The sequence below is a fragment of the Mobula hypostoma genome, chromosome 9 (assembly GCF_963921235.1).
Source record: "Mobula hypostoma chromosome 9, sMobHyp1.1, whole genome shotgun sequence".
NCBI lineage: Eukaryota > Metazoa > Chordata > Chondrichthyes > Myliobatiformes > Myliobatidae > Mobula > Mobula hypostoma.
The window spans coordinates 3,997,205-4,021,466 of NC_086105.1; the positions used below are offsets into that span (position 1 = coordinate 3,997,205).

The 24,262-nt window shown below is 46.9% G+C and overlaps 1 protein-coding gene across 6 annotated transcripts in view; it reads left to right on the forward strand.

Moving 5' to 3' along the window:
• The window catches only part of LOC134351457 (serine/threonine-protein kinase 38-like), a 77,737-nt gene that overhangs the window by 12,893 nt on the left and 40,582 nt on the right, over nt 1-24,262 (forward strand). For 2 of the 6 annotated variants that reach the window (XM_063057615.1, XM_063057617.1), the window contains exons 2-3: nt 17,170-17,312; nt 21,163-21,214. In XM_063057615.1, coding sequence (XP_062913685.1) covers nt 17,170-17,312; nt 21,163-21,214 — 195 coding nt within the window. Of the gene's footprint in view, nt 1-9,698; nt 9,915-17,169; nt 17,313-21,162; nt 21,215-24,262 lie in introns of all 6 variants that reach the window. The other 4 variants (XM_063057616.1, XM_063057621.1, XM_063057618.1 and 1 more) reach the window with 3 other exon arrangements.

Sequence of the window (24,262 nt, forward strand, 5' to 3'; positions counted from 1 at the left end):
TCTCCGCTAGCCTGCAGGTCACCCTTGGGCAAGGTGCAGCACCTGCTCTAGAACTGGTGGTCTGGGAGGATATGACCCAGACGTGACCTGAGAGATTACTTTTCTACACCAAAACTGAACCCATTCTTCCTTGGTCCACTCTCCTGTCCTATCAGATTCCTCCTTCTTCAACCCTTTACCTCTTCCATCTATCAGCTCCCAGCTTCTTACTTCATCCCTCCCTCCCCTTCAAACCCACCTTCTCCCTCATCTGGTCTCACCTATCATCTACCAACTTGGACTCCTTCCTGTCCCCCCCTCCCTCCAATTTCTTTTTCTGGTTTTTGCCCCCTTCCTTTCTAGTTCTGATTGAGAGTCTCGGCTCAAAACGTTGACTGTTTATCCCCCTCCATAATTGTTCCCAGCACACCCTCAGATTTATCGCTTGTTAATACAAATGGAGCATTTAACTACAAACAACAGAAAATCTACAGATGCTGGAAATCCGAGCAACTCACACAAAATGCTGGAGGAACTCAGCAGGCCTGGCAGCATCTATGGAAAAAAGCACAGTTGACGTTTCATCCTGCCCTCACATTCACCTGGTCCATTTCTGACACCTCCCTTCCCTTTCTCCATCTCACTGTCTCTATCTCCAGAAACAGCTTATCCACCAATGTCTATCATAAACCCACAGATTCTCACAGCTACCTGGACTATACCTTGTCCCACCCTGCTACTTGTAAAAAACACCATCCCCTTCTCTCACTTCCTCCATCTCCACTGCATCTGCTCTCAGGATGAGGCTTTTCATTCCAGAACGAAGGAGATGTCCTCCTTTTTCAAAGAAAGGGGCTTCCCTTCCTCTACCATCAAAGCTGCCTTCAACCGCATCTCTTCCATTTTACGCACATTGGCTCCCACCCCATCCTCCCACCACCCTGCCAAGTTCCTCTTGTCCGCACCTACCACCCCACCAACCTCCACGTCCAGTACATAATTCTCCAAAACTTCTGACACCTCCAACTGGATCCCACCACCAAACACATCTTCCCCACCTCCCCCACTTTCTGCTTTCCACAGGGACTGATCCCTACGTGACTCCCTTGCCCACTCGTCCCTCCCCACTGATCTCCCTCCTGGCACTTGTCCTTGCAAGTGGAACAAGTGCTACACCTGCCCCTACACCTCCTCCCTCAGTACCCTTCAGGGCCCCAAACAGTTCTTCCAGGTGAGGCGACACTTCACCTGTGAGTCTGTTGTGATCATATACTGTGTTCAGTGCTCCCGGTGTGGCCTCTTGTGTATCGGTGAGACATAGATTGGAAGACCACTTCGACGAGCATCTACGCTCCGTCCACCAGAACAAGTGGGATCTCCCAGTGGTTATCCATTTTAATTCCACTTCCCATTCCCATTCCAATATGTCCATCCATGGCCTCCTCCACTGTCAGGATAAGGCCACACTTAGGTTGGAGGAACAACATCTTGTATTCCGTTTGGGTAGCCTCCAACCTGATGGCATGAACATCGTTTTCTCAAACTTCTGGTAATGCCTCCATGCCCCCCCCCACCTTCACAGATTTCTCAAACAGTAATGCCTCTCCCCCTTTTCACCATTTCCCATCCCCTTTTCCCTCTCGTGTTGTCTCCTTGCCTGCCCATCGCCTCCCTCTGGTGCTGTTTCCCCCTATCGCCTGGCGTTTCTCTCCCCCTTCCCCCCGCCTCACCTTTCAAATCTACTCCTCAGCTTTTTTTCTCCAGTCCTGCCGAAGGGTTTCAGCCCGAAACGTCGACTGCTTTTTTCCGTAGATGCTGCCTGGCCTGCTGAGTCCCTCCGGCATTTTGTGTGTGTTGCTCTGGATCTCCAGTGTCTGGAGAACCTCTTGTGGTTTGCAGTTCAGAAAGTACGAACTGAGAATGCAGGAGAATCAGATTTGATTGGAAATTCCAAAAACTATTTGAGTAAATAACTGGAAAGAATGATTTGCTGGGTTGGGATGCACAGGATCGGAAAAAGCTGCTGAGAGTTGTGAATTCAGTCAGCTCCATCATGGGGACCAGCCTCCCTGGCAGTGAGAACATCTTCAAAAGGCAATGCCTCCCGGCATCCATCATTACTGACCCCCACCACCCAGGACAGGCTCTCTTCTCATTGCTACCATCAGGGAGGGGGTAATGGAGATACATCCATCATTACTGACCCCCACCACCCAGGACAGGCTCTCTTCTCATTGCTACCATCAGGGAGGGGGTAATGGAGATACATCCATCATTACTGACCCCCACCACCCAGGACAGGCTCTCTTCTCATTGCTACCATCAGGGAGGGGGTAATGGAGATACATCCATCATTACTGACCCCCACCACCCAGGACAGGCCCTCTTCTCATTGCTACCATCAGGGAGGGGGTAATGGAGATACATCCATCATTACTGACCCCCACCACCCAGGACAGGCTCTCTTCTCATTGCTACCATCAGGGAGGGGGTAATGGAGATACATCCATCATTACTGACCCCCACCACCCAGGACAGGCCCTCTTCTCACTGTTACCATCAGGGAGGGGGTAATGGAGCCTGAAGACACACACTCAATGTTTCAGGAACAGCTTCTTCCCCTCTGCCATCAGATTTCTGAATGGACATTGAACCCATGAGCACTATTTTTGCTCTCTGTTTGAACTACTTATTTAATTTAAAATGTTAATATATATTTCTTATTTTAATTTGTTTTTATGTATGCATTGTAGTACTGCTGTAAAACAACAAATTTCAAACCACATGAAAGTTTTTTTTTATAGTACTGCCACAGACGTAACTATAATTGATCCACTTGTCTCTGAACGCCTGTGATCTGGTTTGAGTTACAATATGTCGGCGGCGAGAGGGTGGTGGTGGTGGTGAACACGAGCTGATAGGGGTGTGAGAAAGGAAGGCAGCTAAAGTCCGCGTCCTGAGAGGCGGAACTAGGAAAGTGAGCAAACCGCGCTTGTGGTTTTGCTGCGATGATTAATGCAATATTTATCCACACTGTGGCCGCCGGTCCCAACTGTCGGCATCCTACCCAGGGCAGGATGATACAGAGAGCAAGCGGCAGGCTCGCCTTCCCCTCCCCAAGCAGCCGGTGTCCAGAGGAACTGCGGAGACCCATGCAGTCTGGTACCAGCAGCGTCGCAGGGATCGTCAGCCGGATTTGAACTCAACGTAGGACTGTTAAAGACTCCAGCTCCAGATTTTCTCTCGAGGTTTCACCCGGAGCCTTCCCCACGAGTGGGTGTGGCTGCCCGGCAGCGGAGGCTTGAGCTCAGAGTTTTCCTTCTCCCTGGTGAGCTGCCAGCCGCAGCTGACGAGCCCCATGTGCCCAGAGCGACTGGCTGTGAAGTGCCACCAGCCCACCTTTGCCCCTGCTCCTGGCGGCAGAAACGGTTCTGCCGGGTTCGGTGGCTAAGCCACGCGTGAAGGCCAGGAGCTGGGTTTAGTTGTCAGAGGCCATCTGAGAACCACGCCATTGCGAGCATTTAGTAGGTAATGTGAGCTTATTATCCTCGCCCTCGGCTGTAACAACTTTAAACAACCAAAAGGTGCGGCCATCAATTAATGCCTAACCATGCAGGCTCTGACACTGGGAGTGTCTAGGGACACGATTATGGGAAAGTCCCACTGCAACTTCTGGGTAGACAATTCAATATGCCAGCCTTCATCAGACGGGGTGTTGAGTACAAGACCATAAGATATAGAAACATGAAAAACCTCCAGCACAATACAGGCCCTTCAGCCCACAAAGCTCTGCCAAACATGTACTAACCTTAGAAATTACCTGTTACCCATAGCCCTCTATTTTTCTAAGCTCCATGTACCTGTCCAGGAGCTTCTTAAAAGACCCCATCGTATCCACCTCTACCACCGTCACCGGCAGCCCATTCCACGCACTCACCACTCTCTGCATAAAACAACTTAGCCCTGACATCTCCTCTGTACCTACTTCCAAGCACCTTAAAACTGTGCCCTCTTGTGCTAGTCATTTCAGCCCTGGGAAAAAGTCTCTGACTATCCGCACGATTAATGCCTCTCAACATCTTATACACCTCTATCAGGTCACCTCTCATTTTCCGTTGCTCCAAGGAGAAAAGGCCAAGTTCACTCAACCTATTCTCATAAGGCATGCTCCCCAATCCAGGCAACATCCGTGTAAATCTCCTCTACACCCTTTCTGTGGTTTCCACATCCTTCCTGTAGTGAGGCAACCAGAACTGAGCACAGTACTCCAAGTGGGGTCTGACCAGGGTCCTATATAGCTGCAACATTATCTCTTGGCTCTTGAACTCAATCCTACGATTGATGAGAGCCAATGCACCGTTTGCCTTCTTAACCACAGAGTCAACCTGCGTAGCAGCTTTGAGTGTCCAGTGGACTCGGACCCTAAGATCCCTTCTGATCCTATAGAAGCAGAAGTAGGCCATTTGGCCCATCGAGTCTGCTCCACCATTCAGTCATGGGCTGATCCAATTCTTCCAGTCATCCCTATTCCCCTGCCTTCTCCCCATACCCTTTGATGCCCTGGCTAATCAAGAACCTATCTATCTCTGCCTTAAATGCACCCAATGGCTTGACCTCCACAGCCACTCATGGCAACAAATTCTACAGATTTACCACCCTCTGACTAAAGTAACTTTTCCGCATCTCTGTTCTAATTGGACGTCCTTCAATTCTGCAGTCTCTTGTCCTGGACTCCCTACCATGGGAAATAACTTTGCCATATCTAATCTGTTCAGGCCTTTTAACATTGGGAATGTTTCTATGAGAGTCACGGTGAGGCCACACTTGCAGTACTGTGCACAGTTTTGGTCACCCTGTTAGAGAGAAGACCTGGTTAAACTGGAAAGATTTATGAAGATGCTGCCTGGACGAGAGGACCTGATTTATCAGGAGAGGTTGGCCAGGCTGGATCTGGTGAATGCACATAGTCTTTTCCCCAGAGGAGTGAATAGAGGGCACAGGTAGAAGATAAGCTACTCGCTGGAGTTTACGAGAATGAGGGAGGGGTCTCATTGACACCTATCAAAGGCCAGGACAGAGTGGATGAGACCATAGGGGGACGTCCTTTAGAATAGAGATGAAGAGGAATTTCTTCAGTCAGAGGGTAGTGGATTTGTGGAATTTATTTCCACGCACAGCTGTTGGCCACCATTGGGTGTATTTAAAGTGGAGGTTGACAGATTCTTCATGAGCCAGGGTGTCAAAGTTTGCGGGGAGAAAGAAGGAGAATGGGGTTTGAGAGGGAAAATAAATCAGCCATGATGGAATGGCTGGAGCAGACTCCTGGGACCGAATAGCCTAATTTGCTCCCATGGCTTATGGCCTAAGAGTGGAGGTGCTTGGAAGGGACCTGAGAGGTAACTTCTTTACACAGAGGGAAGTGAGGTACTGGAATGTGATCGAGAGGGTGCAACCTTGGCGATTAAACCTTAGTGCTTGCCGTGCTAGTCTGAGCTGTGTCTAGTTGTGGAAGATCAACCCTTGGTTTCTTCAGTCCCAATTGCCCGACTGCCAATGTGCCGAAACCCGCTGGCGGAGGTTCACCCACAGCACTGACACCTCCTCAATTTGTGTCCCTGGGTAACTCACAGGGAGGGTGGACTGGATGGGAGGAGTGACGGACTAGGCCACGTTCACCACTTGCTCCACAGATCCAATATCAATTTGACTGCTGCTGTTTGTATTCCTGCAATATCGTGGCACGGTGCGGTAGTGGTTTGTGTGACACTATTACAGCTGGGGGTGCCTGTGTTTGCAGTTCAGTTCCAACGTCATTTGTAAGGAGTCTGTACGTCCTTGCCGTGAGCCGCAATTGTTTCCTCCGGGAGCTTCAGTTTCCTCCCACAGTCCAAAGGCGTAACGGTTAGCAGATTAATTGGTGGTTGTGAATTGTGCTGTGATCAGGCTAGAGTTAAACTGGGGATTGCTGGGCATTGCAGCTTGAAGGGCCGGAACTTAGGGCCCACTCTGCGCGGTATCTTTAAATTAAATACAGATAAAGTATCCCTGCAGAGACCTCGGTTTTTAGCGCTAGGTCAAAGTTCAAAATAAATTTATTATCTAAGTACATATATGTCACCCTGAGATTCATTTCTTGTGAGCATTCACAGTAAATACAAAGTAACATAACATTAAAAAACAAACAAAACAAGCACTCCTTCTTTGTGTGCCTTGTGCGTTACACGCTTGGGGGATCATGGCTCTCCACATGACGGATGCTGCTTTCCTACAACACCGTCCATGTTTTGTGCTCAACGGTGGGGCGAGACTTCTGTGTTAGAGAAAGGATTTTAAATGTTAACACTGTTCTGAGAATGGTGTGAGATTTCAGTTAAGTAGGTTTAATTGTGTTTGAGTTGGGTGGAGTTTCCTGGACAACAAGTATCGTGGGAGAACGTTGGCTGAAAAAAAAAGATGAAGTCATTTCAACTGCTCAGCCAAGATCCCCACCTGCTAAACCAAATTCTGTACCACGGCTGGGCTGAGGACAGAGGACCTCGGTGAGGGGGCTTCGGGTTCCTGTCTGCACTGGTTTCAGCTTGTGCAAAGTGGGGTAGCTGTGGGGTTGTCCAAGAGGGAGTGGGGTATGTATGGCAGGAAGTCTGCAGCAGAGGGAAGCTGGTGTGTTCACAGTTCACAGCGCTTATGACGCAAGAGAGAAAGAGACAGACAGACAGAAGATAGAGAGAGAAGGTGCATCTTTAAACTTCTGGACAGCCAGGAACGTCGTCTGTGTGTTAAATGGGAAACTTTTGCAGCTAACTTGCAAGTAGCAATCTCCCACAGGCATCAGAATCACTGGCACATGTTGTGAAATTTGTCATTTTGCAGTAGTAGTACATAGCAATAACAAATATATGTGAGAAATCAAATTAGATAAGTAGTGCAAAAAGAGAGAAAGAGAAAAAAATAGTGAGGTAGTGTACATGTGTTCATTGCCCATTCAGAAACCTGATGGTGGAGGGGAAGGAGCAGTTTCTGAAACATTGAGTGTGTGTCTCAGACACTGTAGCTCAGCTCTGATGGTGGCAATGAGAAGAGGGCACGTCCTGGGTGATGGGTGCTGCCTTTTCGAGGCATTGCCTTTTACAGATGTCCTCGTTGCTGGGGGCGGGGGGGGGCGAGTGCTCTTGATGGAGCTGGCTGAGTTCACAACTTTCTGCAGTCTTTTCCAGTCCTGTGCAGTGACACACAAGTCACCACCCGAATCAGACCAACATACGGAAAATGCTGACGAAACACAAGTCAGGCAACATCGGACTGAAACCTCAACTATTTATTTCCCTCCGTGGATGCTGCCTGAGCCATAAGACATAGGAATAGGATTAGGCCACTCAGCCCATCACATTTGCTGTGTTATCTAATCACGGCTGATTTACTTTCCCTCTCAACCCCATTCTCCTGCCTTCTTCCCATAACCTGTGATGTCCGGTCTAGAACTTGTCAATATCCACTTTAATATACCTGATGACATCTTCCACAGCCGTCTGTGACAGTGAATTCCACAGATTCACCATCCTCTGGCTGAAGAAATTCCTCCTCGTCTCTATTCTAAATGGATGTTCCTCTGTTCTGAGGATGTGCCCTATGGTTCTAGACTCCTCAACAATGGGAAATATTCTCTCCACATCCACTCCATTGAGGCCTTTCAATATTTGATCGTTTTCAATGAGATTTCCCTCATTCTTCTAAACTCCAGCGAGTACAGGCCTGAGGCACCGAACGCTTATCGTATGTTAACGCTTTTATTCCTGGGATCATGCTCGTGAATCTCCTCTGGACCCTCTCCAACGCCAGCACATCCTTTCGCAGATAAGGGGCCCAAAGCTGCTCAGAGTGCTCCAAATACGGTCCGACCGATGCTCAGGTCAGCAGATACTGGAGATAGTCAGCAGATCATGCACCTGTGGAGAAGGAAATTAGTTAATGCTTCAGGTTAACTCTATAAAACTCTAGTTAGACCACACGTGGAATATTGTGTTCATTTCTGGTCGTCTCCTTATAGGAAGGATGTGGAAGCTCTAGAGAGGGTGCAGAGGAGATTTATCAGGATGCTGCCTGGATTAGAGAGCATGTCTTATGAAGATAGGCTGAGCGAGCCATTGCTTTCCTCTTTGGAGTGAAGGAGGATGAGAGGTGACTTGATAGAGGTGTACAAGACGGTAAGAGGCACGGATACAGTGGGCAGTCAGATACTTTTCCCCCAGGTGACAATGACTGATACGAGAGGGCATAATTTTAAGGTGATGGAAGGAAAGTATGAATGGGATGTCAGAGGCAGGCTTTTTACACCAAGAGTGGTGGGTGTATGGAACGTCCTGGCAGGGGTGGTATACAGGCAGTTACATTAGGGACAATTAAGAGTCTCTTTAGATAGGTACATGGATGATAGAAAAATGGAGGGTTATGTGGGAGGAAAGGATAAGACTAATCTTGGAGTAGGTTAAAAGGTCAGCACAACATTGTGGGCTGAAGTGTCTGTACTGTGCTGTGACATTCTATGTTTTAGTGATTAGTCAGGGCATCAAAGGATATAGTGAGAAGGCAGGAGAATGGGTTGAGAGAGTTGATAAATCAGCCATGATGGAAAGTCAGAGCAGACTCGATGGGCCAAATGGCCTAGTTCTACTTCTATGTCGTATGGTCCAATGGTTGAGTGGTCTAGTGGTTTTGTCCAGTGGTCTAATGGTCTGGTGGTTTGGTGGTCTTGTGGTCTATGCTCTGTGTTGGTGATATACTGTCAGTCATCTCTGAAATATTGACCTGTTTCTGTCTCCATCGATGCTAACTGACCTGAAGGTTATTTCCAACATCTCCCAATCCTTATTTCCAGTCTCCAGCACCTGTGCTTTTTACTAACAGGAATCTAAGTTGCCATATTACCTTAACCACAGCATCTTCTTTTAGTGAATACTGAGGGTTACATTTCTTGTAAGAGTAACCACATTCAACTACATCAATGGCTTTGACTCACTTAGTGCAATTGATCCATTTTAAAGTGTACACAGTGGCCAGTTTATTAGAGATACCTGTACTCCTGCTCTTTAATGCAAATATCTAATCAGCCAAGCATACAGCAGCAACTCAATGCACTAAAGCATACAGACATGGTCAAGAGGTTCAGTTGTTATTCAGACCAAACATCGGAATGGGGATGAAATCTGATCTAAGTGACTTTGGCCGTGGAATGATTGTTGGTGCCAGATGGGGTGGTTTGATTATCTCTGAAACTGCTGATCTCCTGAGATTTTCACACACACACACAAAACTCTAGAGTTTTCAGAGAATGGTGTGAGAAGCAAAAAAAAATGCAGTTAGTGGCATTTCTGTGGTGAAAATACCTTGTTAATGAGAGAGGTCAGAGTGGTTCAAGGTGACTGTAACTCACATAACCACATGTGACAACAGTGGTGTCTGGAGGAGTATCTCTGAGCACACAACACATTGAAACTTGAAGTGGCTGGGCTAAAGCTGCAGGGGGATCATGAACACACACTCAGTGGTCACTTTATTTTGGCACAGGCGATATCAGATAAAGTGGCCACAGAACGTGAATTATTTCAGTGTTAAATTGAGGAACTGTCCCCTGCCTTCTCACATTATTGCACCAATATCCATCTTTCATCACCTGCAGATTTTAATTGGAGGGCATCTGTTTCCTGTTTTGCTTATTTTCTCAGTCACTGTCAGATGTTGAGTGTTGATACCGTAACCTCAATCCGAGTTGTGAGAAGATTTTTCACTGTGCTGTGTTAAGAAGCCTGGCATCAGTGCAGAGAGCACAAGGGTGAAACGTTCACTGCAGCATTTCCAGGAATTTAATCTGGGATTGGAAGAGGGGAAATTGGGCGTCTGTCACTTTGTGTGGGTCCGGAGTCACCTATAGATCATTCTGGGTAAGTCCTGCAGAGATCCTTTGGCAAGCAACACGAGTTAATTGGCAGGGCTTATTTTCTTTTTTTAAACTACTTTTTCACTTCCAAATTGTTCTTTCTAATTCCTCAGTTTGAGGACACTGTTCTAAGGTCCCAGGCCAGGGACATTGCAGGGCTAAAATGGAATCTGTAGGGGTATTTGGATGGAGAGGGGCAGTGTGGATGGTGGTTGGTTGGGGAGGGGGAAATGTACTGAGAGAGGTACAAGGGAGGGTGTTCTCAGATCCTGCTCAATTCAGCTAAGTGATACAGGGTTGTGGAGGCGCTCCCCACACTTTGACTTCTCAACATTAAGAAGATAATAACAGCACGAGACACAGGAGCAGAAATAGACTGTTCAGCCAAACAACAGGAATTCTGCAGATGCTGGAAATTCAAGCAACACACATCAAAGTTGCTGGTGAACGCAGCAGGCCAGGCAGCATCTATAGGAAGAGGCGCAGTCGACGTTTCAGGCCGAGACCCTTCGTCAGGACTAACGGAAGGAAGAGTGAGTAAGGGATTTGAAAGCTGGAGGGGGAGGGGGAGATGCAAAATGATAGGAGAAGACAGGAGGGGGAGGGATAGAGCTGAGAGCTGGACAGGTGATAGGCAAAAGGCGATACGAGAGGATCATGGGACAGGAGGTCCGGGAAGAAAGACAAGGGGGGGGTGACCCAGAGGATGGGCAAGAGGTATATTCAGAGGGACAGAGGGAGAAAAAGGAGAGTGAGAGAAAGAATGTGTGCATTAAAATGAGTAACAGATGGGGTACGAGGGGGAGGTGGGGCCTTAGCGGAAGTTAGAGAAGTCGATGTTCATGCCATCAGGTTGGAGGCTACCCAGACGGAATATAAGGTGTTGTTCCTCCAACCTGAGTGTGGCTTCATCTCCACAGTAGAGGAGGCCGTGGACAGACATGTCAGAATGGGAATGGGATGTGGAATTAAAATGTGTGGCCACTGGGAGATCCTGCTTTCTCTGGCGGACAGAGCGTATATGTTCAGCAAAGCGGTCTCCCAGTCTGCGTCGGGTCTCACCAATATATAAAAGGCCACATCGGGAGCACCGGACGCAGTATATCACCCCAGTCGACTCACAGGTGAAGTGATGCCTCACCTGGAAGGACTGTTTGGAGCCCTGAATGGTGGTAAGGGAGGAAGTGTAAGGGCATGTGTAGCACTTGTTCCGCTTACACGGATAAGTGCCAGGAGGGAGATCAGTGGGGAGGGATGGGGGGGACGAATGGACAAGGGAGTTGTGTAGGGAGCGATCCCTGCGGAATGCAGAGGGGGGGAGGGAAAGATGTGCTTAGTGGTGGGATCCCGTTGGAGGTGGCGGAAGTTACGGAGAATAATATGTTGGACCCGGAGGCTGGTGGGGTGGTAGGTGAGGACCAGGGGAACCCTATTCTTAGTGGGGTGGCGGGAGGATGGAGTGAGAGCAGATGTACGTGAAATGGGGGAGATACGTTTAAGAGCAGAGTTGATAGTGGAGGAAGGGAAGCCTCTTTCTTTAAAAAATGAAGACATCTCCCTCGTCCTAGAATGAAAAGCCTCATCCTGAGAGCAGATGCGGCAGAGACGGAGAAATTGTGAGAAATTCCTCCGTCTCCGCCGCATCTGCTCTCAGGATGAGGCTTTCCATTCTAGGACGAGGGAGATGTCTTCCTTTTTTAAAGAAAGGGGCTTCCCTTCCTCCACTATCAACTCTGCTCTTAAACGTATCTCCCCCATTTCACGTACATCTGCTCTCACTCCATCCTCCCGCCACCCCACTAGGAATAGGGTTCCCCTGGTCCTCACCTACCACCCCACCAGCCTCCGGGTCCAACATATTATTCTCCGTAACTTCCGCCACCTCCAACGGGATCCCACCACTAAGCACATCTTTCCCTCCCCCTCCTCTGCATTCCGCAGGGATCGCTCCCTACACAACTCCCTTGTCCATTCGTCCCCCCCATCCCTCCCCACTGATCTCCCTCCTGGCACTTATCCGTGTAAGCGGAACAAGTGCTACACATGCCCTTACACTTCCTCCCTTACCACCATTCAGGGCCCCAAACAGTCCTTCCAGGTGAGGCATCACTTCACCTGTGAGTCGACTGGGGTGATATACTGCGTCCGGTGCTCCCGATGTGGCCTTTTATATATTGGTGAGACCCGACGCAGACTGGGAGACCGCTTTGCTGAACATCTACGCTCTGTCTGCCAGAGAAAGCAGGATCTCCCAGTGGCCACACATTTTAATTCCACATCCCATTCCCATTCTGACATGTCTGTCCACGGCCTCCTCTACTGTAAAGATGAAGCCACACTCAGGTTGGAGGAACAACACCTTATATTCCGTCTGGGTAGCCTCCAACCTGATGGCATGAACATCGACTTCTCTGACTTCCGCTAAGGCCCCACCTCCCCCTCGTACCCCATCTGTTACTCATTTTTATGCACACATTCTTTCTCTCACTCTCCTTTTTCTCCCTCTGTCCCTCTGAATATACCTCTTGCCCATCCTCTGGGTCACCCCCCCCCCCATCTTTCTCCCTAGGCCTCCTGTCCCATGATCCTCTCGTATCCCCTTTTGCCTATCACCTGTCCAGCTCTTGGCTCTATCCCTCCCCCTCCTGTCTTCTCCTATCATTTTGGATCTCCCCCTCCCCCTCCAACTTTCAAATCCCTTACTCACTCTTCCTTCAGTTAGTCCTGACGAAGGGTCTCGGCCTGAAACGTCGACTGCGCCTCTTCCTAGAGATGCTGCCTGGCCTGCTGCGTTCACCAGCAACTTTGATGTGTGTTCAGCCATTCAAGTCTGTTCTGTCATGGCTGATTTATTATCCCTGTCAAACCCATTCTCCTGCCTTCTCCTTGTAATCTCTGGCACCCTCACTAGTCAAGAACCTATCACCCTCCACCTCAAATATATCCAATCACTTGGCCTGCACAGCCGTCTATTGCAAAAAGTTCCACAGATTCACTGCCACTCTCCTCATCTCTGTTCTAAAGAATGTCCCTTTATTTTGAGGCTGTGCCCTCTGGTCCTAGTCTCCCCCACTAAAGGAAACATGCTCTCCACATCTTCTCTATTGCAACCTTTCAATATTTAATAGGTTTCAGTGTTCTAACCACCAGTGGATACAGGCCCAGAGCCATTAATTGCTCCCTATATGTTAACCCTTTGATCCCTAGGACACTTCTTATGAACCTCCTCTGGATTCATTCCAATATCCGCACATCCTTTCTTAGATATGGTCACCATGACTACTCACAATACTCCAAGTGTGGTCTGACAGTCCCTTATACAGCCTCGGCATCACATCACAAACAAGGGAAAATCTGCAAATGCTGGAAATCCAAGCAACACACACACAAAATGCTGGAAGAACTCAGCAGGTCAGGCAGCATCTGTGGAAAAGAGAACAGCTGATGTTTTTGGTCGAGACCCTTCAGCAGGTTTGTGTGTGTTGCTCAGCGTCATCTCCTTGGTTTTATATTCTAGTTCTCTCAAAATAAATGCTAACATTGCATTTGCCTTCCTTACTATTGGTTCAACCTGCAAGTTAACCTTTAGGAAATCCTGCACGAGGACTCTCAAGTCCTTTTGCATCTCCAAGTTTTGAATTTTGTCTGGAAAATAGTCTGCGCCTTTATTCTTTCTAGCAAAGTTCATGACCATACACTCCCTGACCCTATATTCCATCTGCCACTTCATTGCTCATTCTCCTAATCTGTCTAAATTGTTTTACAGACTCCCTGCTTCCTCAACACTACCTGTCCCTTCCCCTATCTTTGTATCATCCACAAACATGGCCACAAAGCCATCAATTCCATCATCCAGATCGTTGACTATAATGTGAAAAGAAGGGGTCCCAATACTGACCCCTGTTGAAAACTACTAGTCACTGGCAGCCAACCAGAAAAGGTTCCCTTTCTTCCACTCTTTGCCTCCTGCTAATCAGCCAATTCTCTATTCATGCTAGTATCTTTCCTGTAATACCACGGGCTCTTATCTTGTTAAGCAGCCTCGTGTGTAGCACCTTGTCGAAGGCCTGAAAATCCAAGTAAACAACATCTTTTGACTCTTCTTTGTCTCTCCTGCCTGTTGTTTCCTCAAAGAATTCCAACGGATTTGTCAGACAAGATTTTCCCTTGAGAAAACTATGCTGACTTTGATCTATTTTATCGTGTGCTTCACCCAGATCCTCATTCTTAATAATGGACTCCAATATCTTTCCAACTACGGAAGTCAGGCTAACAAATCTATAATTTCCTGTCTTTTACCTCCCTCCAGTCCTCCACAATAATTCCTGAATCTAATAATTCTTGAAAGATCATTATTAATGCTTCCACAATCTCCTCAGCTAGCTCTTGCAGAATCCTGGGCTGTAGTCCATCAGGTCCAGGTGACTTATCTACCTTCAGACCTTTCACCTTCCCAAGCATTTTCTCCTTAGTAATAGCAATTGCACTTATTTTTGCCCTGACACTCTTGAATTTCTGGTATACTACTTATGTCTTCCACAGTGAAGACTGATGCAAATTACTTATTAAGTTCGTCTGCTATTTCTTTGCCCCTCGTTACCACCTCTCCAGCATCATTCTCCAGCAGTCCGATATCCACTCTCACCTCTCTTTTACTCTTTATGTATTTGATAAAAACTTTTAGTATCCTCCTTTATATTATTGGTTAGCTTACCTTTATATTTCATATTTTCTCTCCCTATGTCTTTTTGGTTGCCTTCTGTTTGGTTTTTAAAAGCTTTCCAATCCTCTAACTTGTTTTTGCTTTATTTTATGCCCTTTCTTTCCCTTTTATGCTGTCTTTGACTTCCCTTGTCAGCCACAGTTGCCTCATCTTCCCTATAAAATACTTCTTCATGTTTGGGATGTATCTATCTGCACCTTCCGTATTTCTCCCAGAAAATCAAGCCATTTGTTGTTCTGCCATCATCTCTGCTAGTGTCCCTAGTGTCTTTCCATTCAACTTTGGCCAGCTCCTCTCTCATGCCTCTGTAAATCCCCTTACTCCACTGTAAGAATTGAATTACATTGACTTTATTACTTACATCCTTCATATACATGAGGAGTAAAAATCTTTGTTACGTTTCTGTCTAAATGTGCAATGTGCAATTTATAGTAACTTATAATAAATAGTATGTACAACAGGACAGTCAATATAACATAGAAATACAGTTGTATCAGTGTGAATTAATCCATCTGATGGCCTGGTGGAAGAAGCTGTCCTGGAGTCTATTGGTCCTGGCTTTTATGTTGCGGTACTGTTTCCCGGATGGTAGCAGCTGGAACAGTTTGTGGTTGGGGTGACTCGGGTCCCCAATGATCCTTCAGGCCCTTTTTACACACCTGTCTTTGTAAATGTCCTGAATAGTGGGAAGTTCACATCTACAGATGCGCTGGGCTGTCTGCACCACTCTCTGCAGAGTCCTGTGATTGAGGGAAGTACAGTTCCCATACCAGGCAGTGATGCAGCCAGTCAGGATGCTCTCAATTGTGGCCCTGTAGAAAGTCCTTAGGATTAGGTGACTCACGCCAAACTTCTTCAATCATCTGAGGTGAAAGAGGTGTTGTGTTTTTTTCACCACACAGCCGATATGTACAAACCACATGAGCTCCTCGGTGATGTTTATGCCGAGGAACTTAAAGCTGTTTACCCTCTCAACCCCAGATCTATTGATGTCAATAGGGGTTAGCCTGTGTCCATTCCTCCTGTAATCCACAACCAGCGGATTTGTGACACTGAGGGTGAGGTTGTTTTCTTCACACCACTGTGTCAGGGTGATGATTTCTTCCCTGTAGGCTGCCTCGTTATTATCTGAGTTTAAGCCAGTCAGTGTAGTGTCGCCAGCAAATTTAATTAGCAGATTGGAGCTGTGGGTGGTGCCACAGTCATGGGTATACAGAGAGTAAAGGAGGGGGCTTAGTGCACAGCCCTGAGGGGCAGCTGTGTTGAGGGTTGGAGAGGCAGAGGTGAGGGAGCCCACTCTTACGACCTGATCTGACAGGAAGTCCAGAAGGCAGGGTGAAGACCGCGGTCTCTGAGCTTCTTGTTCAGTCTGGAGGGAATTCATACAGTGCATCTAACATCAGCATCTTTCTCTCAAACTCCATCATAATATGATCACTGCTTTGTGGGGGGAGGGCTGGGCCAAAGAACGGAACATTATGTTGTCTCGGTTTATTTTTGTCATTTGTACCAAGGTACAGCAGAAAGCTTTGTCTGCATGCCATCTCGACAGATCTTTCCATACATCAGTATGTCGAGGTCGTACAAAGAAAGCAGAGCACAGGATAAAGTGTTAGCGTTACAGTGCAGATAGACAATAAGCTGCAAGGGGTACTGTGAGGTAGATTTGGAGATCAAGAGTCATCTTGAGCAAAGAGAGGTGTGGAGCACAGGAGAATGAGGGGAGATTTAAAGAGGTATACAAAGTGCAAACAGGCTTTTTTCCTCTGCTTGGGTGAGACTAGAACTAGAGTGTTTAGAGTGAAAGGTGAAATAGTTAAGAAGGAATTATTTATTTATTGAGATACAGAGCAGGGTGGCCCTTCGGCCCTTCGACACATGCTGCCCTGCAATCTCTTGATTTAACTCTAGCCTAATCACAGGACAATTTACAATGACCAACTAACCTACCAATCTGGTATGCCTTTAGACTGTGGGAGGAAACTGGAGCACCCAGAGGAACCCCACGCAGTCGCAGGGAGAAGGTGCAGGCGGTGGTGGGAATTGAACCTGGGTCGCTGACACTGTAAAGCGGTGTGCTAACCATTACGCTACCGTGCCACCCCGACCTGAGCGGGAGCTTCTTCACGTGAGCGTGGAATGAGTTGCCAGCAGAAGTGGTAGTTGCGGTTTTGATTGTAACATTCGGATAGGTACGTGGCTGGGTGGGATTTGGAGAGCTACGGTTTGGGCGCAAACTAGATGGGACTAGACAGAAGATGAGATGAGCATGGACTAGATGGGATGTTTTTGCAGTATAGTAATCAATAACTCTATAGCTGTGTAACTGGGTGTCAGTCTCCATCTCTGGTGTGTGAAGAAACACAGATCATCATTTCCTCCTTGTGCCAACAATCCCCTGCGTCAGTCAGAGTATTTATGGGCAGATTTATTTCTGAATCAGAATGAGATCATCCCCACCTAGAACAACATCTCTCTGGAGAACGAAGCCAGGAAACCAAGAGTGCTTACAAGGTGTTTACCATCCTTTCTTCAGCAGGTTGCCATGGCGATGCTTGGAGGGAGTACAGCATCCTTTCCGATGAGTAACCACACAAGAGAGAGGGTTACTGTTGCCAAGCTAACACTGGAAAATTTCTACAGTAACCTGATCGCACAGCATGAAGAGAGAGAGATGAGGTAACGTCTGTCTGACCATTCTATAAGGCTATTCAACCCCTCTGACCTGGTCTGCCTTTCGCAGAGTTATGTCTGTCTTATCCGATGATGACAGGACACTTGTGCAGGAGAGTTTTTAAAGTGGAAAAGCTGTTGAACTGGGGCAGTTCCATTCTCTCGACCTCAGAGGTCTGGGTGCAGTGGGACAAGTAGTAGTTACAAACTGGAGTCTTCCTTGGTTGCAGTGGATAGCCAGGACTTCTGTGTCACCCCCTGGCCCTCACTGTCCGTGAAACATTACAGAACGGTCTTCCTGGCCATTGGATTTCAGTGTTGACCTCACTGGCCCAGTCTCTAGACACATCTCCATCTCTCTGGGGTATGAGGTCCGCTGGCTACCCTCACCTGGTTTAGCCCCGCCCGTCGAAGCAGTGTACCGGGCCATGGCCGCTGTCGCATGCAAACAACTACTTGGAGCCACAGGTGAGAGCTGAGTGCCCGGTGGGGACCCAGGGTGAGTGAGCTGCCCCACAATGGACAGGAAAGGCCTCTTCACCAGTGGTGCTAGCCCTCCCTGGACACCCCATACATTCCTTTGGAGAGTGAGAACATAGAACACGGCACATAAAACATAGAACATTACAGCACAGTACAGGCCCTTCGGCCCACGATGTTGTGCCGACCTTTTAACCTACTTGAAGATCAATCGAACCCTTTCCTCCCACATAGGTCTCTGTCTTTCTATCGTCCACGTCTAGTGTGCCGGTTAGTACAACGATTTACAGCACCACCTCCGAGATCGGGTTTCAGTTCCCACCGTGATCTGTGAGGAGTTTGTACTGTCACTCTGATTTGACACAAAAATGACGCATTTCACTGTATATTTCCATGTACGTGTGACAAATAAAGCTTATCTTTATCTTTAAGAGTTTATCTTTAATGTATCTGACTCTCACAAGGCCTGGCAGTGCATTCCATGCACCCACCCCTCCCTGTGTAAAAAATAAAAACTACCTCTGGCATCTCCCCGATCAGAATGTCGACTGTTTCTTCCCCGTTTTGACCCATTTGCCCGTGTTTGGCCAATATCCCTCTAAACCCTTTCTTCTCTCAGGAACAGAATCAGGTTCACTCTCACTGACTTGTATAATGTGAATTTGATGATTTGCAGTGCAGTACAGTGGAAAGACACAAACGAATTACTAGAATAAATAGTGCAAAACTTAGAATAAATCGGTAGTGTATATGGGTTCATGGACTATTCCCGAAATTGATGGTGGAGGGGAAGAAGCTGTGACTGAAAAGTTGGGTGTGTGTCCTCAGGCTCCCATTCCTCCTCCCCAGAGGTCCTTGATGATGGGTGTCCCCTCCATGAGGAAGCACCTCTTGAAGATGTTTTTGATGATGTGGAGGGTTGTGCCGTGGTGGAGCTGGGTGAATCTACAACCCTCTGCACATTTTAAAAATCCTGTGCGTTGGAGACTCCATACCAGATGGTGATCAGCTCCCTACAATGAGGAATCATGGAATCACACTGAAAGGGACCGTTCAGCCCATCGAATCAGTGCCAGCTCTTGGTTGAGCAAGCCATCAAAGCGAGGATGTGATACTGAAGCTTCATAAGGCATTGGTCAGACCACTTTTGGGGTATTTTTGGGCCCTGTATCTAAGAAAAGATGTGCTGGCATTGGAGAGGATGCAGAGGAGATCCTGGGAATGAAAAGGTTAACGTATGAGGAGCTTTTGATGGCTCTGGTCCTGTACTCACTGTGGCTTAGAAGAATGAAGGGGGATCTCATTGAAACTTATCGAGTATTGAAAGGTCTGGACAGAGTGGATGCGGAGAAGATGTTTCCTATTGTCGTGGAGTTTAGGACCAGAGGGCACAGCCTCAGAACATAGGGACATTCATTTAGAATGGAGGTGAGGGGGAATTTCTTTATCAGAGGGTAATGAATCTGTGGAATTCACTGCCACAAATGGCTGTGGAGGCCAAGTCATTGGGTATATTTAAAGTGGAGGTTGATAATGTCCTTGCTTAATAAGAGGGTCAAAGGTTATTGGGAAAAGGGAGGAGGATGGGGTTGAGTAGGGTAAGGCAGACTCCATGGGCCCTACTTCTGCTCCTATATCTTATGGTCTTAAATAGCTGGTAACTGGAATACCCAGGAACTTCCAGAAGGGTTGCAACTGTGTTACCTAGTGACAAGATACCATGACTGCCAGCCAGACAAGTGGGGCTTTCCTTGCCTTTTTCATGATGGTGATGGTGTCATCTTCATTGTCACATCGGGAGCTGCAGGGGACCTGTCTCACCAAGCAGCAAGTATCTGGCTGTCTCACCAAGTGCATAATGTGCAGACAACGTAATCGAAGACCCCACACAAGTCGGACATTCTCTCTTCTCCCCTCTTCCATCGGGCAGAAGATACAAAAACCTGAAAGCACATCCCACCAGGCTCCAGAACAGCTCACACCCCGCTGTTATAACACTATTGAATGGTTCCCTAGTACAATAAGATGGACTGTCAACCTCACAATCTTCCTCGTTATCATCTTGCACTTTATTGTCTGCCTGCACTGCCCTTCCTCGAATCCTGTAACACTTTCTTTGCATTCTGGTAAGAAGAGGCCACTGCACAGGATCAGGAAAAGCTGCAGTGGGTCATAAATTCCCCTTGCTCCGTCATGGGCACGAGCCTCTGTAGCATCCAGGACAACTTCAAAAGGCAGTATCTTGAAAAGGCAGCATCCATCATTAATGACCCTCCGCTCCCAGGAGATGACTTCTCCTCATTTCTACCATCAGGGAAGAGATACAGGAGACAAACACTCAGCTTCTTCCCCTCTGCCATCAGATTTCTAAACAGACAGTAAACTGATGACCACCACCAATACACTTTTGCTCCTTACTTGTTCTACTTATATAATTTTATATATAAAATACTGTGCAAAAGTCTTAGCCACATGCAACAAAATTCAGTAGAGCGAAAGAGAATATGCTTTCAAAAATAATGACATGAAAAGTTTATAAACATCAAAAAATACTCTAAAGTGCAGTGAACAGTAAAAAAAAACTAAATCAGATCAATATTTGACATGACCACACGTTGCCTTTAAAACTGTACCAATTCTCTAAGGTACACTGTTGTGCAGTTTTATAAGAAAATCGGCTGGTAGGTTGTTTCAAACATCTTGGAGAACTTGCCACAGTTCTTCAGCAGACTTTGGCTGTCTCACTTGCTTCTGTCTCTCCAGGTAATCCCAGACAGACTCGATGTTGAGATCAGGGCTCCGTGGAGGCCATACCATCTGAAACCATATAAAATACGAGGGTACCTTAGACTTTGCACAATATTGTTTATATATGTATGTGTGTACATATGTTTATATATGTATGTGTGTTCATATGTTTATATATGTATGTGTGTTCATATGTTTATATATGTATGTGTGTACATATGTTTATATATGTATGTGTGTACATATGTTTATATATGTATGTGTGTACATATGTTTATATATGTATGTGTGTACATATGTTTATATATGTATGTGTGTTCATATGTTTATATATGTATGTGTGTACATATGAATGTACTGTATGTATTACTTATGTATTGCACTGCTGCCACCAAACAAAGTTCATGACATTCTGATTCACATTCATTAGTTTGCCTCGTTCTACCTCAATGTATTGATGTAATGAAATGATCTGTTTGGATGGCGTGCAGAACCAGGTTTCCCACCGTACAGTATCTTGGTACAGATGACACTAATAAACTATTTTACCAATTACTGTCCAGCCCCTCCATCTACTCTCACTGATTTTGTTCAATGGTTAACGAGGCTGGTTTAATTTTCTCTCCAGGCAGGTGCAATTGGAAAAAGCAATGGAGCAGGAAGGACTGGCTGATGAGGACGTAAGTGACCTGTTGGTACTGTGGGATCACCATGTCCCCCTTTCTGTCATGTCTGCCGAGCCCCAAGCCCCACTGTGGACTAAAATTGTTCCAAGTTGCAAAAGTGATCAAACAGTTGAATTCTTGTAACCTCTCCCATGTCCCAGATATTGAAAGGCCTAGATCAGGGGTTCACAACCTGGGGTCCGTGGACTCCTTGCTTAATGGTATTGGTCCATGGCGTAAAAATGGTTGGGATCCTGGCTTAGATAGGGTGGATGTGGAGAAAATGTTTTCTAAAGTAGGGGAGTCTAAAACCAGAGAGCACAGTCTCAGAATAGATATCCCTTTAGTTCAGAGATGAGGAGGAATTTCTTTAGCCGGATGGTGGTGAATATGTGGAATTCATTGCCACAGAAGCCTGAGGAGGCCAAGTCATTGGATATATTTAAAAGTGCAGGTTGATAGGTTCTTAACTAGTCAGGACGTCAAGGAGTAAGGCAGGAGAATGGGGTTGAGAGGGATAATAAATCAGCCATGATGGAATGGTAGAGTAGACTCAATGGGTTCTTATCATATGGTCTTATCTCAGTGAAGAGTTATATCATGGGCAAGTTCTGGCTATGCTCAGGATTAACACATAGAAGCAGGCATGTAATGGTTAAAAGCAGAGTGAGTTACCCATGGCAATTGTAAACAAAAGTCAGCTCAAGTCGAGATATTGCCACATACTCAGCTACGGTGAGGTTAGCCTAACTCTTTACAGCACCAACGATCCGCAGTCGGAATTCCATTCCCACGTCAGCGTGGGTTTCCTCTGGGTGACCTGGTTTCCTCCCAAATTCCAATGATGTACAAGTTAGGGTTAATAAGTTGTGGGCGTACTATGTTGGCGGCAGGAGGCGGTGACACACTTGTGGGCTGCCCCCACCACATCCTCGGACTCTGTTGGTTGGTGACACTAATGACACATTTCTCTGTGTGTTTCGATGTACCTGTGACAAATAAAACTAATCTTTATAAATCTTTAGGCCTCACATACAGCAGCATCACGGGCGTGAATGTATGGCCAACACACAGAATATAAATTATCCATGAATTATACAAGACGCTGAAGAAAAGATTCTGGGAATCTGAAACAGAAATGGAAAACACTCTAAACACTCAGCTGTTTAGTCAGGGCCTGTGGGGAAAGAAGCTGTCACCATTTCCAATTGGAGATCATTTATCAGAATGTCAATTGTTTCTCTCTCTCTCTCCAAAGGTGTCACCTCCTGCTGGCGTAACTCAGTGGGTCGAGCAGCAGCTGAGGGAGGGGGATGGCTGACAAATCTGTTCTGATGCAGAGTCTTGACCCAAATATCAACCATTCTTTCACCATCCCAACAGATGCTGCCCAACCCTCTGTGTTTATTTATTTTAAAGTTCAAAGTAAATTTTATTATCAAAGTACATATTTGTCACCAAATACAACCCTGAGATTCATGGACTGAGATAACATGTGGAACAGGCCCTTCTGGCCCCCTCCAGCTGCACTGCCAGCAAGTACCGATTTAATCCTCGCTTAATCACGGGACAGTTTGCTATGACCAATTAGCCCACCAATGGATACAACTTTGGACTGTGTGAGGAAACCAGAGTAGCGGGAGAAAACCCATTCAGTCTCAGGGAGTATGTACAAACTCCTTGCAGATGGTGCTGGAATTGAACTCTGAGCTCCGATGCTCCGAGCTGTGACAGCTTCCCCCACAGATGCTGCCTGACCCACTGAGTTCCTGGAGTAGTTTTCATTTTGCTCCAGACTCCAGCACCTGCTGCCTCTTGTGTCTCCTTTTCCTGTTTCTATTGCTTTAAATGGTTTGGCACAGACTAGATGGGCTGAAGGGCCTGTTTCTGTGCTGTACTTTTTCATGGTTCTATGTTCTGAAATGAGGCTCAGAAATGGCACACCACAAATGTATCAAGAGATAAGTCTCTTTGACCTAAGGGGTACTTCTATACACAAGAGATTCTGCAGACCCTGGAAATTCAGAGTAACGCTCACAAAATGCAGGAGGAACTCAGCAGGTCAGGAGAATCTATGGAGAGGAATAAACAGTTGATGTTTTGGGCTGAGACAATTTATCAGGACTGGAAAGAATAGAATAGAATAGTACAGCACAGTACAGGCCCTTCGGCCCTGTTGTGCCAACCCTTAACCCCCCACCTTAAATTCCTCCATATACCTGTCTAGTAGTCTCTTAAACTTCACGAGTGTATCTGCCTCCACCACTGACTCAGGCAGTGCATTCCACGCACCAACCACTCTCTGAGTAAAAAACCTTCCTCTAATATCCCCCTTGAACTTCCCACCCCTTACCTTAAAGCCATGTCCTCTTGTATTGAGCAGTGGTGCCCTGGGGAAGAGGCGCTGGCTATCCACTCTATCTATTCCTCTTAATATCTTGTACACATCTATCATGTCTCCCCTCATCCTCCTTCTCCCCAAAGAATAAAGCCCTAGCTCCCTTAATCTCTGATCATAATGCATACTCTCTAAACCAGACAGCATCCTGGTAAGTCTCCTCTGTACCCTTTCCAATGCTTCCACATCCTTCCTATAGTGAGGCAACCAGAACTGGATACAGTACTCCAAGTGTGGCCTAACCAGAGTTTTATAGAGCTGCATCATTACATCGCGACTCTTAAACTCTATCCCTCGACTTATGAAAGCTGACACCCCATAAGCTTTCTTAACTGCCCTATCCACCTGTGAGGCAACTTTCAGAGAGATCTGTGGACATGTACCCCCAGATCCCTCTGCTCCTCAGAAGGAAGAGGGAAGATGCCAGAATGAGAAAGAGGGGGTGGGGGGAGGAGAAGGAGGACAAGCTGGAAGGTGATAAGTGAATCCAGGCGGGAGGGCAACGGGGGATGAAGTAAGAAGCTGGAAGGTGATAGGTGGGAAAGGTAAAGGGCTGGAGAGGAAGGAATCTGATAGGAGAGGAGAGTGGGCCATGGCAGAAAGGGAAGAAGGAGGGGACCCAGAGGGAGGTGATGGGCAGGTGAGAAGTGAAGGTGTAAGAGGCG